This window comes from Leiobunum rupestre, chromosome 4 (genome assembly GCF_980474605.1).
Source record: "Leiobunum rupestre chromosome 4, qqLeiRupe1.1.hap1, whole genome shotgun sequence".
Classification (NCBI taxonomy): domain Eukaryota; kingdom Metazoa; phylum Arthropoda; class Arachnida; order Opiliones; family Sclerosomatidae; genus Leiobunum; species Leiobunum rupestre.
The window spans coordinates 43,923,385-43,940,397 of NC_143387.1; the positions used below are offsets into that span (position 1 = coordinate 43,923,385).

General features: G+C 34.8%; 1 protein-coding gene across 2 annotated transcripts; it reads left to right on the top strand.

The window, feature by feature from the left end:
* The first annotated feature begins 296 nt into the window (after window positions 1-296).
* On the top strand, window positions 297-12,592 carry Als2 (Amyotrophic lateral sclerosis 2). Of its 2 annotated transcripts, XM_090172234.1 has the most exons (26): window positions 297-2,021; window positions 2,677-2,964; window positions 4,200-4,266; window positions 4,344-4,512; window positions 4,563-4,815; window positions 4,903-5,068; window positions 5,319-5,447; window positions 5,526-5,654; window positions 5,887-5,957; window positions 6,017-6,310; window positions 6,894-7,052; window positions 7,557-7,615; window positions 7,680-7,900; window positions 7,978-8,055; window positions 8,152-8,306; window positions 8,417-8,593; window positions 8,700-8,779; window positions 8,859-8,952; window positions 9,065-9,160; window positions 9,426-9,560; window positions 9,633-9,809; window positions 10,067-10,118; window positions 10,191-10,252; window positions 10,338-10,401; window positions 12,187-12,372; window positions 12,426-12,592. In XM_090172234.1, the coding sequence occupies exons 1-26, from the start codon at window positions 400-402 to the stop codon at window positions 12,465-12,467; spliced, it is 5,025 nt and encodes a 1,674-aa protein (XP_090028360.1). In that variant the 5' UTR covers window positions 297-399; the 3' UTR covers window positions 12,468-12,592. The 2 variants fall into 2 exon arrangements, with proteins under 2 accessions (XP_090028360.1, XP_090028362.1); XM_090172236.1 differs by lacking the exons at window positions 9,426-9,560; window positions 9,633-9,809; window positions 10,067-10,118; ... (2 more) ...; window positions 12,187-12,372; window positions 12,426-12,592 and having other exon boundaries at window positions 8,859-8,963; window positions 9,065-9,114.
* Window positions 12,593-17,013: the final 4,421 nt, after the last annotated feature.

Here is a 17,013-nt window from a genome sequence, read left to right on the forward strand (position 1 = left end):
TTTTCCTTGACTTAGGGCGAGACTTAGGGTATACTATGATACTAGCTTGGCGAAACGATTAATTTACATTTGTGTTTTTCAGTTTAAAAAGATGGGTCTAGCAACTGGTCACAAGATAACGGTTGAACAATTTAATAATTTAAACTTGAGTTATATCAGTGTTATTCCACTTTTACCCTGCTTATATCTAGTACTGTAATGCATCAAATAAAAGCTGTCTGCTGCAGCACTGAAGCAGATAATTTCTTTTGCTATCTGCTTGTTTTTCTAATATATATTACAATTGCGAATCCCAATCCGCTTATCAAAGATACAAATTTCAAAGAATTTAAATTTTTAAAACCTTTACACTGTTTTTTCAAACGTAATAGATGCCATTTAGTTTCATTAAAATATAAAATGGATAGTCAGATCCATTGTACAACTGCAGGTCATTTTTGGGATTGTTGTAGTTGTGACAGTGTTGTAACTATAAGCAATCATGAAATAACCTCACTTGCATTTGGAAAATATCATTGTCTCTTTTTGACCACTGATAAAAAGGTATTTAGTTTTGGTAAAAATTCCCATGGACAGTTAGGGTCTGGTGACAATTCCGAACATTTGAAAGAACCTTATTACTTATCAACCCTTCCCCAGAATATCAATTCAGTTAGCTGTGGATCAAGTATATCAGCAGCTTTAACGGTTGATGGATGTGTTTACATGTGGGGAAACAATGAGGCTGGTCAATGTGGAACCAAAGGCAGTGAAGTGGTTTTATCTCCTCAGCTAGTTCCTATTGTTGAAACACCCTCTTGTGGACATGTTCTTCCAAACCTGTTCAGGACATGTAAAATTGTTCAAATATCATGCGGAACGTTTCATACCATGGCTCTTACTTCAAATAATGATATCTGGGTTTGGGGCTCTGGAATTCAACGAGGAATTCCTGAAAATACTACTTCTGAGCCAGTAAAATTGAGTTTTTTCTCTGAGAGAAGAATATTGTCAATATCATGTGGATATGATTATAGTCTCGCTGTTGTTACGTCAGTTGCACTTGTAGATAAAGAAAATAATTCTACAAATGAAAATTCAAATATAGATTACTGCACGGCTTGTATGACTGACACCCAAAATATATGCCCATTAGGGCTTCTCATGGATTCAACAACTAATGATTTAAGCAATGCAAATCCAGAAACTTTGGATATTTTATCTTATACTAGTAACAATGAGGAAGGGGAAAACAAAGGAGCTGAAAACAAATTAGAAAGTGTAGAGCTAGGAACTAAAAATATAAAGTTTTCTGAAGTTGATAACATCCCAGATGGCAATTTGCAACTTGAAAAACTAGAACCAATTTCTGACAGTTTGATAGACATAGAAGAACAAAGACCATCAGAAGTTGATTTCAGAAAAGGATCAAACAATTCCTCAAAGCGTGGTGGATCTCTATTGGATACTGAAGTTGCTAAGTTATACTTGGAAAAATTTACAGATGATGTATTTCATCCTAAAGAAGAAGTTGAAAACAGTTATGAGAGTGAAAATAAAGAATTTAAGGAAAAGAGAGAATCCAAACTACCATTTGTTTGGGGTGTAGTTTCAAAAATGAGAAACTCATTAGACAAAATTCAAATGGGTAATTTTGGAATACTGAGTAGTGGGGGACAGATGGAAAAATCTGTAAGCCAAGAATCATTTGAAGTCTTGGAAACAAATTTAATAGAAACTGAGACTTCAAGTTTTGATAGTAGTGAAAAGTTTGATGAGTCAATTAAAAGAACAGGCTCTTTCAAGTCACTTCTGGAGTTGAAGCAAGGGCAAAAATTAAAAATAGCTGCAAGAAAAACTAGTATAGAAGCACTTGTTACCATTTCTCGTAGCAAAGGGAAGAAAAAAGTCCTAGAAAGCAAATCGAAATTGCTTAAGAATGGCAAAAGAAATGAAAATGGACATGTTCTTTTACAAACTGAGGTTTGGTCATGGGGTTCAGGAACTTTTGGACAACTTGGCCATGGAGATGAAATGGAACGGTGAGTTAAATTTACCTTAATACTATAAATTCAATCAGAGAAATAATTATTAAAAATTTTTTATTTAGAAACAAATGTAGACATAATGCTCCCTTACCAAAAAATAAGTTGGCTAAAAACCACTTACGACAACTTGTTTTTCAACTTGGTTTTCAGTTTGTATTTGGGACAAATGCCTACTAAAAAATAACTTAAATCGTCTTTATTAATCAACTTATTTCCAACCAAACCAGAATCAACATTTACATTTAACTACTTGAAAGCAACTTCAATCCTACTAGGGAAACATCTAAAAACCAACTTAAAAATAATATGTAATTTCCTGACTACTAAAAACCATCTAATTACAAACTTAGCGAAAGAAGTATTTTCCTACCAACTGAATAACAACTTATTACCCCTTCAACTAGTAACTTGAAATAGGCTGACAACTTGAGCCTACTTATTACCAAGTTAATATCAACTAATAATGTGTATACAAACTAAATACAAACTGAAATCCAACTTATTTTTTGGTAAGGGATCTAGCTTCTGTTAAAACTGTTGGAAGAAATGTTAACTTCATTGATCCACTTCCTTTAAGGAATTTCATTACCTTTGGAAGTTTTTACTACCAAAATCAAAAAATTATGTAAGTGCTGCTTTTCATTTTCAGAAATATTCCTTGCTGCGTGAAGCAATTATCTGGACATGGCGTTGTAAGAGTTCTTGCGGGACATGGACATTCTATAGCTTTAACTGCTGATGGAAGAGTTATAAGTTGGGGACTAAATTCTGATGGGCAACTAGGGCATAGTTTTACACAAGAAAAAGTTCTTACACCAAAGGCAGTTGAGCTGCATAATTTAATTTGGGATGTTGCAATTGGTGACAAAAGAACAATTTTTTTAGTGGACCATAAAGCACCAAGAGTAGCTATGTACTATTGCGGAGCTCATGAACTGTAAGTATTTTTCATTATCAAAGTTAGCCTAGCTTCACTATTTCATTGAAGCATAATTGTAGTCTATACCAACACTCATTTCAAACCATCCTTAGAGGTGAGAGGGTCCTTTTTTTCGGATTTCTATAGTTCCAAGTCTTTGACTTCAATTTTCCAATTACTCAGTGCAGTCTTCAAGTTTGTAAGAAATTATTCTTCCAAAATAGATAGGTTAAGACCATCCTAGAAAATCTGTTCAATACATGATTATACGTTTTCTAGCCTAGGTTTAACTTGTATAATTTATTATTTTCCAGTATTTGATTTATTATTAGCAAACAAATTTCGTGTTTTATCCCCCCTGACTCGAGAATCTCAGAACCGCTTGGTTGAACCTACCTGCAGCGCCATCTCGTGAAATAAACATTTTTTCCCAGGTTTTATCGTTTTTTCGATCGGAACTGTCGTCTGCTATGACATTCTCCTTGGCTTTTTAATCTAGTTATATTGGTAGATTGTAGTTAATCGTGTTTTTAAAATGCCTTACACGCCGCCCTTTCTCAAATTTTTGCCGCTACATTCTTTTGGCGCTACACGTAGGTTCAACCACAATTTCTGAAATTTTTGAAGCCGTTTGATGTAGGTTACGGAGAAAGTAGCGTAACTTTTTAAATACTTTTCCAATAACTATAAAATTTCAGGGACATAATTATCTTTCTGTAAAAAAACCTCGTAAATTTTGGTTTTGGTGACAGTTCTCCTTTAAGCTGAAAATGAAATGGTCACAACCAGGCAAGGGAGTCTTCCCGGGTAGAAGCCTGGATGCAGTGGGATTTTTCCTGGTGTACTTAACAGATCATAAATACTATCATATTTGTTGTGCTGCTAAGGTATCACTTGAGGTGAATGTGAAATTGTCACCACCAGGCAGGGAGTATTCCCGGGAAGAAGCCTGTATACAGTGAGATTTTTCCTGATGTACTTAACAGATCATAAATACTATCGTATTGGTTGTGCTCCTAAAGTATCACTCAGACTCCAGCAAAATTCTTTACATCTTAGCTTGAGGAAGAAGCAGAGCCTTGATTGTCCAGCAAAAAGAGTTACCCTAACCCCTTCCACTATACATAGAGGTTCAACTCTATAAACCATCCTACATTCAAATAGTTTTCTTTTTTCCTTACTTCAAAGTTAATTTTTCATTTTTTAAAAATACCATACTTAATTGACATTTTGAATGCATTAAATGTTTCCAGAATTGATAACACCAAATGTGTATGCCCGAAAGAGAAAGGGATTCACCAACTTAATATTTTAAAAAAGGTAAGGTACAATATATAGTAATTGCAACACAATTACAAAATAAGATCATCATAAATGGAAAGTTTTTATTTTTTAAGAGCGGTTTGATTGAACGGGTGTTTGCTGGTCAATCATACTGTGGATGTCTTGTAAACCTACAGGGCTGGAGTGAACTACCAGTATTACACGAATTTGCAGCTACTGAAAGACAGTTTCTTTATCAACTTCAGATCATGTTAACAAAACTCTTAAGGCCACTTCTAAAAGGTAGAATTATACTAAGGAGTCAGTTTGACCTTAACATAACTTTTTTGAAGGATCTATCTCTTCAATGCAAGATGTTTATGCTGACCCACTAAAATGTTTGATTGCCAAATTAACAACTATTGTTGATATGGTTGCTGTTAATACATATGACTTAACACTGATTGTGCTCTCTAAAGGCCATTTAGATAGCATTAGTTTTGTTGCAAATAATGACGAATGGGTTGAACAATTGTTTTCCTATTCTGATTTGCTTTGCAATGTCATTTCTGTTAACGGTTGTGCAGCTCTTGCTAGAGAATGGAGGTAAGTTTTCATAAGCAATCCCAAACAGTATAGAATTTTATGTCTAAAAAAATATGCTTCTTCTATGTGTATTTTTTTTACTTTTAGTATGAACCCAAACTCTTTGAAAATGCTTGCAAGAGATATCTTGGGTGAAGCTAGTATTGACAATAAAACATCAGCCGAAATACTTGTTCATTTGTTATCTATTCCTAAGAGAAGGATTCAAGACTATGTTAAATTATTGAGTAAAATTGCAACTTCAAATTTAAAGGTTATTTTTACTTGTAGTAGATACCTGAGACTAAAAACGTTTTTAGAAGTAATTTGTAACAGGTCCACTTAATTGATGGCAAGATCTAAGTTAGTCTTGGGTATTGCACTTCTTTACTTGATTTTTTTTTAACAAAATTATATTAAATTTAAGCTAATGCCAAATGCAACGTACAATGAAAGACGTTTTCCTTAGCTCTCTGGCGCCAAAAACACTAACAATAAATTAAATTAATTTTTTTTTGAAACAGTGTGTTCAAGAACTGAACATTCAAGATCTACTTCTTAAAATCCAAATATTGTTAGATACAATTACCTATGAATTCAAGTTAGCGGAAAAAACCAAAAAATTTTGGGAAGGTGCACCACAGAGATTAATTGTTAGTTTATAATGTTTTGTTTCTAATATCCATGATAACTAATATACAGAAAATAAAACTGATATAATGTTTTTGTAGGATAACTACAGAATTCCATCTCGTCGTCTTATTAGAGAAAGCAAAGATCGTCCTATAAACTTAGTTTCGTCTGGGAGGTTTAGTTCACATTGGTTTATATTATTTAATGACATATTAGTTCATCAACATGTAAGAGTCATCATTTTTAATGTTAATTAAGATTTCCATAGTTAAATCTTTTAGAACAGATTTAAATGAAGATAATGTTGATGACACTTTGCAAACTAAAACTATATTTATTTATTTTTGAATTTATATAAATATGTTTTTCGATCATGTCCTTCATAATTTAACTATGTAAAGTCTTTGGTAATTGTGCACTTCAACCAAAAATGTACTATTATTTTTTTCATTACCATAGTTTTCTGCTACGCATTCGTATTCACTGCAACTAATTTGGGTAGAACCAATGCCTGATACGGAATCAATAACGTAAAAATGGTTAAACTTAAGTTTTAAAATCATTAAATAATTACCACTGTATTTATTAGGAATGGTTTCGTATTACGCATGCCTGAAGATGTATTTATAATTACTGCCACTACATCAGTAGGAAAAACTGACTGGGTCTGTGCATTAAATGCATCAATTCGTCAATTATTAGATAATGAAAAAGATCCATTATCTCGCTTAAGAAGCCATAGTGGAGGAAATGGATATGGAAATGACACACGACGGCTTTCTCCACCTCTTCCAAGACAGGGCTCTTACACTTTTCTTAAGACTCCATTTTTAAAAGATGGATCTTATAATGGAATGTGGTTGTGTGCGAAAGTTCATGGCCAGTAAGTAATTTTCTTAAAGGAGGCGAGTGCTGGTGATGTGAAGCTAAGAAATATGCTTATGAACCCTTTCCCCCTTCTGCAGAGGTCCGGAACTCATTTTCAGTGTTTATTATTAGGTTAAGAGGATGAAATTAATTCAATAATTTATTTTAAATATTCAAAAAGATTGATCACACGTAAGCAAATTATGTTTATTCACAAACAATCAACAATTTTGTAAATGAATAGATAATGCCAACCTCTTAACTTGTTAACTCAAAGCCTACATTCAAAATTCTTCATTACCTTAAAAGATATAAAACATTTTGATAAGCAAAGCAGTTTGACCTCAATTAATTAAGTTATAGCTTAAAATAAATGTTGGGCGATACAAGGATATGACCTGCTCAATTATTTTTTGGGTGTTCAAAGTAATGATCATTATTAATATTGATATAACAAATTACTTTTAAAAAACCCCATCACGTAAGAAGTTATTATAAATTTCTGGTGTCACTAATGTTTAAATATTGGTAAATGTTCTAAAATAACATGACATTGCAATATTGCTGAGATGATCTAATTATGGTCTAAAAATTTTCAGTGGTACTCTAGTTTGGCCTGATAATCGAAAATATGTCGGGAAATTTAAACAAAATGTCCTTCAAGGTGAAGGAGTTATGACATCTCCACATGGTGATAGAGAATATATATATCGGGGATTTTGGCAAAATAACAAGCTCAGTGGATATGGGTCTATCAAGTATGTACAGTTAATTAACTATTAATTTTAGCTTATAGTTAATATAATTTTTTTGCTTGTAATATATCAGTTTAGTAATAGCATAAGGGTTTTGTTAGTCCCCATTAAAAGATTTACAAACTCATGGATTTACAAACCTTTTTAAGATGAATCCATCCCAGTGGCAAAAAAGTAAAAAACATGACTGAATGTGGCTAAAATGTCTAATTTCGAATTTTTTTAAAACTATTAGTTTTAAATATAACAAACTACACTTATCAAAAGTACAAGACCAAAAAAATTGGAAAAAATTTATATTTACACCCTGATAGACATTTTATTTACATTTATGTAAACATATTTGGCCACTTTTTTCTACCTAGTCCAGGAAACTCATTATTATTTTCCTAAATATTTTGTTACAGAATCTCTAGCGCGTTGTATAGTTTTTAGTGGGTCCTTTTTTTATGTGCGTTTTTTTTTCTTCCACACCTACCTAAAACTTCGGTTTATTTATTTTGGTAGGTATCCAAACGGAGACCTTTATGAAGGTTACTTTAAAGATGGGTTACGGCATGGACATGGTATAAATACCATTGACTTTCAATGTTATTCCAATTACAAAACTTTATGGTTTTTTTTTATAAGGGATGCTCAAAACGGGACAGCTCAGAGACAGCTTCTCAGCTAGTGTTTATATTGGTCAATGGTTTGGTGATCAAAGAAGTGGCTATGGAGTTTTAGATAACATTCCCATGGGAGAAAAGTACATGGGTATCTGGCAAGATGATTGTAAAAGTGGAAAGGGTTTGGTTGTTACCATTGATGGAATTTACTATGAAGGGACTTTTGTCAATGATAAGTTGCAGGTATTATTATTATTCCTTTACGTACATGTACTTAAAAAAAAATTATTTTCTACTTAGCTTTATTTTTTCAATTTTAGGGTGTTGGTGTTATGATGTTTGAAGATGGAACATTTTTTGAAGGAGAACTCGGTCCAAATGGAACTTTAGATGGCAAAGTAATTCCATATATATTTAGAATTTGAACATTCAAGTTTTGCCATTGGCTTTACTAGTATTTTGTTTGTTTTTTAATGTACCTGATTTCCAAATAGGGCATTTTGTATCTATCAAATGGTGATCATATTGATGGCACTTTTAATGGAATTTGGAGTTCCAACATTGGAATAAAAACAAATGGGTATTACCACAAATCAACAAGCATATCAAGTGCTAATGACATAAAATTAGCTGAAGAAAAGAGAAAATGGTGCGTAGAAAGTTTTTTCACAATCAGTATTAAAGCGATTTCTTGCACTATTAAAGATAGTTAATACAAACCAAAGTAACCACTGCAATTTTAGTCTGTTTTTCTTTTAGGAATTTTGGGCAACTTTGTGTACCAGCTGATGATAAATGGGTTGATATATTTAACATGTGCAAAGATGATATGGGAATGAAAGGAGACAACCAAATTGATTCAGATAATAGCAAGGCATGGGAATCAATTGCAATTGCAGTAGCAAAACATAAGAAAAGCACGAAACATATTAAAAGGCAAGCACCTGCTTATTTTGCTTAATGGTTAATCCAGCCCTAAATTTTGGTAGCAACATATTAATGGTTTCACATAGCCATGAATAAATAGTTTCATTTCTGGTAGGCATCAATTTGTGCCAAATTTTGATGTACTTGAGAGAATTCCCAAAACCAGCATTTCAAAGAAATCTCTTACACTTGATGGTTAGACCATTTTTAAAGAAAATAGATGTTTAATTTGTTAAAATATTTGTAGCCCTCACTAATAATTTTTTTAAACTAGATCTTAAAGAAATTGAGGATTATCTAACGTCTGCTTGCGATTGTCCTTTTCATCCAATTGGACAACTTTTTGAAAACATTGTAGATGTTTATAGGTAAAAATTTGGTAACTGGAATGCATTTGTATTTACAAAAGAAGTTATTAATAAACCCTTATTTGCCTTCATTATTTATAGCCTTGCCAATATTTATTTTTAATATTTCTAGGGCTGCCTATTTAGGAATTGGAGCTCATAAGACTCTTCTACCTCATGCAGTTTCAGAAATTAATATGTTTATTTCCAAAACATATAAAATTATTAGGTAAATTTAGTTTATACAATATATATATCACTGTACTCTTGGACCTCGGTTTATCAATCATTTATTAAATTTAACCAGTAGCTTAGCCAGGGGGGCACAGGGCGCACATGCCCCCCGCCCCGAAACGTATTGTTGAATATTTTTTTACTTTTTTTTCAATGGCGTGCCCCCCCCCCCCCCAAATGAAATCCTGGCTACGCCACTGAATTGAACAAATTTTATGGTTAATTTAAAAGGTATTATAATACAAATTTTAAATGAATAGAGAACTCTTCCCTGATTTGCCCGAAGAAGATGAATTCTTGGCAATTTCATCGCACAACAATAACATGACAGAAAATTCCAGTAGTAATACTGGTAACCTTATAAGTTCATCAGACTCGGAGGAAGATGTTGAAGAGTAAGAAAGCCAAAAAGGCTCATGATTTTTTTATGTATTGAAAACCAAAGATTTATACTTCAATTATTATAGAGAATTCATCAGCTCTAGTAGTTTATTGCATCCTTTACTTCTGCCTCGTTTATATCCTATAATATTCACTATATATGCTCTACACAATGAACAACAAGATACACAATATTGGAAAAGAATTTTGAAATGGAATAGGCAGGCTGACATTTCTCTTATGTCTTTTCTTGGTGTACATCAGTAAGTGTAATCATAGACCAAGAATTTGGGGAGACTCACAAAAAAATTGGTAAACGACTGCCAAATTTAGTTCATTAATTCTTCTCGACTTGTAGCAGCTAGGTAACACATAGTAGCAAGCCTTACAATTTAGGCCATGCTTACTTTGTCAAAAAAGGGGAATACTGAGTCCCCATAGATAATTCTTGCTCCATGGTATAATTGTTTAACCATTTTAGTTATCTCCTTACTCACATTTTTGTTTAAATGTTCTTAAGAAAATTCTGGATGATGAAAGTAACCCCTGATATTCTGACAGATAAGCTCAAGGTTGGTTGTTATACTTTCTTTTTACCAAATTTTAAGAATATAAAAATAATTTAAGAAAACATTGAAAATTAGAGCCTTTCATCATTTAAAGATATTTATTTTGCCACTGCAGTTGATACACTACAGAGAATAAGGTAGGGAAGACTTCTAAAGTTAAAAATCTGAACTTTTTATCAATTGTGTTTTAGTAAATACAACTACTTTATTGTGAAATTGCAGCACAGAATTTACTCCTAAGGACAAACTTAAAACTATCCATCATGCTTTTAAAGAAATTAATGAGGTTTGACAAACCATAATTTATAGTACAAGGGCATGATGTTAAACTTTGCCCATTTATAATAAGGCTTTGAAATGTTTTGTACAGATTCTTTTTCACATTATATCAATGAACCCCTAGTTAATTTTTTGAGAACACTGCTCAAGGGCCGGGATTTTCTTAACTACTTTTAGGACATTGCCAGCTTAACAGGCATCTTTATCTCATTAGCATCAGTGAGAATCCCATGTACATGGTGTGCCTTGCAGAGGAGGGGATATCCTTTCCCATCCTTTGTAACTTTATTATTAATCTCAAGGGTTTGAGCATCTTGATATGTACAACCTTTCCAACATCTTGCTGAACAAACCCTTACCAAAAAATAAGTGGGATTTTAGTTTGTATACACATTATTAGTTGATATTGAGTTGGTATTAAGTAGGCTCAAGTTGTCAGCATATTTCAAGTTACTATTAAAGGGGTAATAAGTTGTTATTCAGTTGGTAGGAAAATACTGCTTTTGCTAAGTTTATAATTAGTTGGTTTTTACTAGTCAGGAAATTACATAATATTTTTAAGTTGGTTTTTAGATGTTTCCCTAGTAGGATTTAAGTTGCTTTTAAGTTGATTCTGGCTTAGTTGGAAATAAGTTGATTAATAAAGAGGATTTAAGTTATTTTTAAGTAGGCATTTGTCCCAAATACAAACTGAAAACCAAGTTGAAAAACAAGTTGTCCTAAGTGGTTTTTAGCCAACTTATTTTTGGTAAGGGAATTTTACACTTCATTTCCAAATCTAATGGCTGTGGTAGCCAAATGGACCTCTGGTCAGAGTACAAGGTTGGCCTCGACCCAACCACCTATTCCCTCAAATTATAATAAAAAAATACTACACTCTTAACTTCGAATTGCTATATTCAGTAAAATTTTATTATTGATAAGATGAGGCTTTAGTTTAAAAATAGCCCTAACAAAATTAGACATTATATAATGAAATATTAATTAGCATGTGCACTATTTGTTTTGAAGTTAAGAAATATACATATGCCACATGATAAACCAAGAATTTAATTATAAAACCACAAAAAATTCAAATATTATTAATATTTAAGAGCTCAAAGACAATATTTAGACATTAAAGAATGAAATTGGCGTATTTGGTGGAAAACCTTTTTTTCAAAAGTAGTAAGTTGCAGTTCTATATGTTGTTCATTATTTCAAGAGGTCTACATCAAGCCACTGTTGGTTCTTGTTAAATAAAATTAGGAGGCCATTTTTAAAATTTTTAAAAAGAGTTATGTACAATTTTTATTTTATACTAAAACTACGTGGTGTCATCAGGCGAAGAATTTATTTAATATGAATTATTTAAAATAAATCCTTTTTTGCCAATTGAGGCTTGATATAGACCTCTTCATCTTTGATGATGATCCACTAACGGTCATAAGTGGGTCATTCCATGACAATTCCCCTAAAATATTAAAGGGTTTATTGAATAATATTAATAGGGGCTCATTTTAAAGCTTTTGCACACCCTTATAAGAGTATCTATTCAATTTTGTAATATGACTTAATTTGAATTTTCTTGACGACTAAAAACAAACTACTTGTCATTAAATATCTTTGTCTATTTGTGGACCATCTTTGGACTTTTTTGTCGAATAATTTTACATTTCATAGAAAAACTATTTCAACTGGGAATGTTGCTGTCAAATAATAATCTATATGCCCAAGAGTCTGTAGAAAACATTTTAGACGAATAAATGGTGTAACAAATTTTTTGTAACGTTAAAACACATTTTAAAAACAGGAAGTACAAAAAGGATTGAATGATGATGAATTTCTATGGAACATGGATGATTTATTTCCTGTCTTTCAATATGTTGTGGTGCGAGCGAGGATTAGGCATTTGGGATCAGAAATTCACTTCATAGGGGATTTAATGGAAAAACATTATGAAATGGGAGAGCTAGGTTTAATGTTCACAACTCTTAAAGTGAGCCTGACGTTGTCCATAATTTTGCAATTTTTAATATTTATCATTTTTAGGCTTGTTACTTTCAAATTCGTACTGAAAAAGCTCAACAATAAGTTCTTACGATTGTTAGAAACTACTGTTTTTTGTATGATAAAGTATATCTTAACTATTTTGCTAAATTATTTTGTTATATATTCGCAAAATTGATCCTAGAGTATAACTGCCAGATTAATATTATCAAAACAAATTTGTAAGAAAATTAATGTAGTTTGATTTTTATAAATAAAAACGTTTTATTGCCTTATATGTTAATTCTCATTTTTGGCTTTACCACGCATTCAAGACCAATCTGTTTCCACCATATTAGAGCTATAACCGTAATTTTCCTTGATATCTTTTTTGTAAAACTACATTTTCTATGACATTCACTTTCAAATCTATTTGTTGACTACTCCCATAGCAGTGATACTTTTAACAATATCATTGAATACAGCAGTGTGTCAGAATTTATAGCCCGGTGTACCTAGTAACAAAGACCATACCACCGGAGGCCTATCATCATAGTGCCCTACGCCAGCGTCCCCAAGCCGGACAGGTGACAAATCCAGCATGGGTAGCAGAACCCTACTACTGATGGTCGCACCTTAGACACAAGCCACTCAACCCAGCTGAAGGTGCAGCAATCCCCACTTCGCACACAGCAGTGGGATTAAGAGTGGATGCTATAGCAACTCCAGTCGACACCCTACCTACGTAGGTAAGGAGTCAAACCCTTTGGAGAGAGCTAAAGGGGAACGACGACCACACAGCAGCCCAAGTAAACCAGCACAGCTGGCACCGGAGATCCCGGTGGACCCCAAAAGGCCGGGAAACAGGACTGCCACAGTAGGCTACCCAATCCGCCGTGGCGCCCAGTTTGCCTGGACCCTTTCCGTTAGCCTGAACCGAAGCTCAGTATCCAGCCCAAACCTGACCGAAGTTGGAGGTGGCGATAGGACCATTTGATCAGAGCTAACATCTCCCAGTGCGCCACCGCCCTTATGGGTTACAAGAGCCGGACCCCGACTCCCCGGTAAAGCCACCAGTTATTGCACACTCTAACCCATTTAGGGCCCATTGAATACAGCAAAGGAAAATCTTCATAATAATTATTAAGTAATAATATAATCCCACCAAAGTGCCTAGCATAAAGGCAATATCGTTTTATGATAGGCCAAGAAAGAAAAGACATCTTACACTTACATATTGTGATAATAGGCATGGTTTCTCCTGAAGAAAAAATTACTAGAACCGAAATTAGACTAGAAAGGAGCTCATATAATAAATGTGAAGAATGTAATGAAAACACAACTTTCAAGGTGAAAAGACAATTTGTTAAGTTGTCTTTTCACTTTGAAGTACCATGCGTATTCCCCTAAAAACGTTGGTCTAACAAGATGCCTTTTGACCTTTAAAACCTATTAGATGTAGTACAATGGTTCTTGTTTTGTTATAAACCACATGCAGGCCTTACCCAATCATCATTATCAATGTGATGATGTTTCTATAATCGTTGTCTTATTTCTACCTCAAATAGACCTGAATAAATACTCATAAGTGTGCCTCTGTGTAACATTTACATAGATATAAAATTTCAATGAGACCTTGTTTCACATGGAACATACCATAAGTGTACCCAAAAACGGAAAATTCTTATACTCTTTGTGCAGTTGAGAAGGTGAGTGTGGAAACTAAATCAGGTTAGAATCCATGAATGATCCCACGTGTATGTAGGAAAGTAAAAGGCTAGTTACAACGGGGTTTCACCTGGTTCCCAGAGGGGATCGTTAGTAACCTTCAGTCCTCAGCACGATACCTTACACCTTGGCTTAAGGAAGAACCAGAGCCTTAGTTGGCCAGCATGAAGGGTTGCCCCTCCACCACGTAGAGGTTCAAGGTTGCAGTTTATCTACAGGGCCTCTATTTCTCTTGGGCACATACCAGGCTCTTGGAAGCATTCAAAGGTTATCTTTATTCCTAAACTCGGGAAAACCAATCGTTATCCTTCATTTCTCCTAAAAATTCTGGAGAAATTAGTTGATAGACATATTAGAGAGGAGGTTCTTAGTGTTACACCCCTCTCTGATGCTCAGTATGCCTATCAAAAGGGTTAATCTACTGAGACTACCCTTCATGGCATAATTAATTGCCTTGAAAATGCAATTGAGTTCAAAGAAATAGCATTAGCTGTTTTTCTGGACATCGAGGAGGCTTTTGATAAAGTCTCTAAGGCTGTCATTCTTAAGGCTGCTAAGCGTTTCAGTCTATGGATCGATTCTATGTTGACTGATCAGGTCGTGATGGCCTCCTTGCTTGACGAATCACTGAGTCTCACCACTAGCCACAGCTGCCCCCAAGGGTGTTTTTTCACACCTTGTGGACGATTTCTTAGTGAGGCTAAACAACGACGGCTGTCGCGGCTTTGGTTACGCCGACGATGTTGTGATGATTATTACTGGGAAATTACCAGGAACCATTTCGGTTATGATGAGGAAAGCTCTCATCTCTGTGGAATGCTGGTGTAGGGAGGTTGGCCTCACCGTCAATCCTGATAAGACGAGTCTGATTCCCTTCACTCGGAGGAAGGTACAGGACCTGTTCAACGATATTTTATCCTTTGGAACCACTTTGGTTAAGTCAACTGAGATAAAATACCTCGGTGTCACTCTCGACGGTAAGCTAACATGGAAGCCTATCTTGATCTTAGTGTGTCAGAATTTATAGCCCGGTGTACCTAGGCCTTAGTATCAGGAAAGATAAAATGTTATTCTGGAGGGTAAGGGGTACCATAAGCCAGTCGTGGGGTCTTAAGCCCAATGGTTGTTTATTAGATTTATACTATGATAATCAGACCTATGCTAATATATTCAGCAGGGGTTTGGTGGTCGAGGGTAGTGCTTAAGTCAGTTCAAACTGAATTAAGCACTGTGCAAAGGCTAGCCTGTATTAGCATTACAGGTGCTATGAGAGAAGCCTCAAGCGTTTCTCTGGAGGTGCACCTGAATATTTTTCCGCTCCATCTTTATATAGAGGAGGTTGTAATTATGAGTGCCTCTCGGTTTCGGTTACTACATAATGGTTGGTGGAGGTCTGCTAATTGGGAATGCAGCCACACCAAATTGTTTCGGCAATATTCTGGTCATTTATCGACAACATGGCTGCAAAGTTACACTTTGAAAAGCTGTTTAGTATTTACTTTCCAAGTTGATTAGATTGGACTGGCAACACAGTTTTTGGAACCAATGGTGAAATTGTTTGGTTCACGGATGGCTCCAAGACCCACTCAGGGGTGGGATCTGGAGTTTACTGTCAGACTAAGAAGTTTGGCTTTTTTGAGAGCCTTGGCGTTTTGGTTACGGTTTTTCAGGCAGAGATTTCTGCCATTTGCTTCTGTGTAGACTTCTGTCTTGAGAAGAAGTATCAGGGCAAGACTGTTCAGATTTTCTCGGACAGTCAGGCTGCCCTTAGTATCACTTCTAAGTTCGTTCTTAGTTGTTTGGATCTCCTTTCAGAACTGGGCACCCATAATAGGGTTCAACTCTATTGGGTGCCTGGTCATAGGGCAGGTTCGGACTGGGACCTAAAACCGGCCTGGGTATTTTAGAAACGTAAGCCCCTACATCCCACAAAAACACTACATTGTCATCCTGACTAGACGGCCTCATGGCCCTTTGACCACACCGGCCCATCAGGCATTTGCCCGATCTGCCCTATGGCCAGTCCGGGCCTGTCATAGGGTAATAAACAGGTCAACACTCTGGCCTAGGAGGGTGTGGAGGCTAGGTTCTTGGGTGCTGAACCTGCTTTTCCAATACCCAATGGCCTGGTTCGCAGCCATGTGCATTGTGCTATGGCTGAGAGACCAGTCAAGCGACGGATGGTCAGAGACAGGCCAAGGAGTTTATCCCTGGGCCTTCTAAGAAAAGAGCAACTGACTTGCTCTCTCTCTCTCTAAGAGTAGTATCAGGGTGGTTACGGGCCTACTTTTAGACATCTGCATCTGATTAGCATCAGTGAGAGTCCTATGTGCAGTGCATGCCTTGCAGAGGAGTAAATTTCCTCTCATGTCCTTTGTGTCTCTGATTTTTATGGGGCTCAAAGGCACCTTGGTATTCACAGGCTGGAAATGAGTGATCTTTCCAATATCTTGGCAAAGCAATCTTACGGTTCATTTTGGAGACTGAGCTTTTCCGTGTCTAAAAGGCTGGGGCTGCACAATGGACCTGTGGTCGAAGTGCTAGGTTGGGCTTGACCCAACCCCTACTAATAATAATAATAATAATAAGATCAGGTGATGGCAATGCGCAAGCTAAACTATAAATTGTTAAAGTTAGAAATCCACTCCACTAACTACCATTTCCCTTCAATAAAATAGATGTAGCATATTTTGTCACGGAGTTGTAAGTGACATAATTTACAACATATCCCATAAAGAATATCCTTTATATACGTTATTATCAAAAGAGTCAACAAGATGTAAATGGTGTCCGGCTCGATCCCATTAATTGTGGAATAAGCATGAAAACATATCTGAAAATTATTAAATAATTTTTGAAAAATAAGAATTAAGAATTCCATAAAAAGTATGTATAAAATAAATAGTTTTCTAAACAGCTCAAA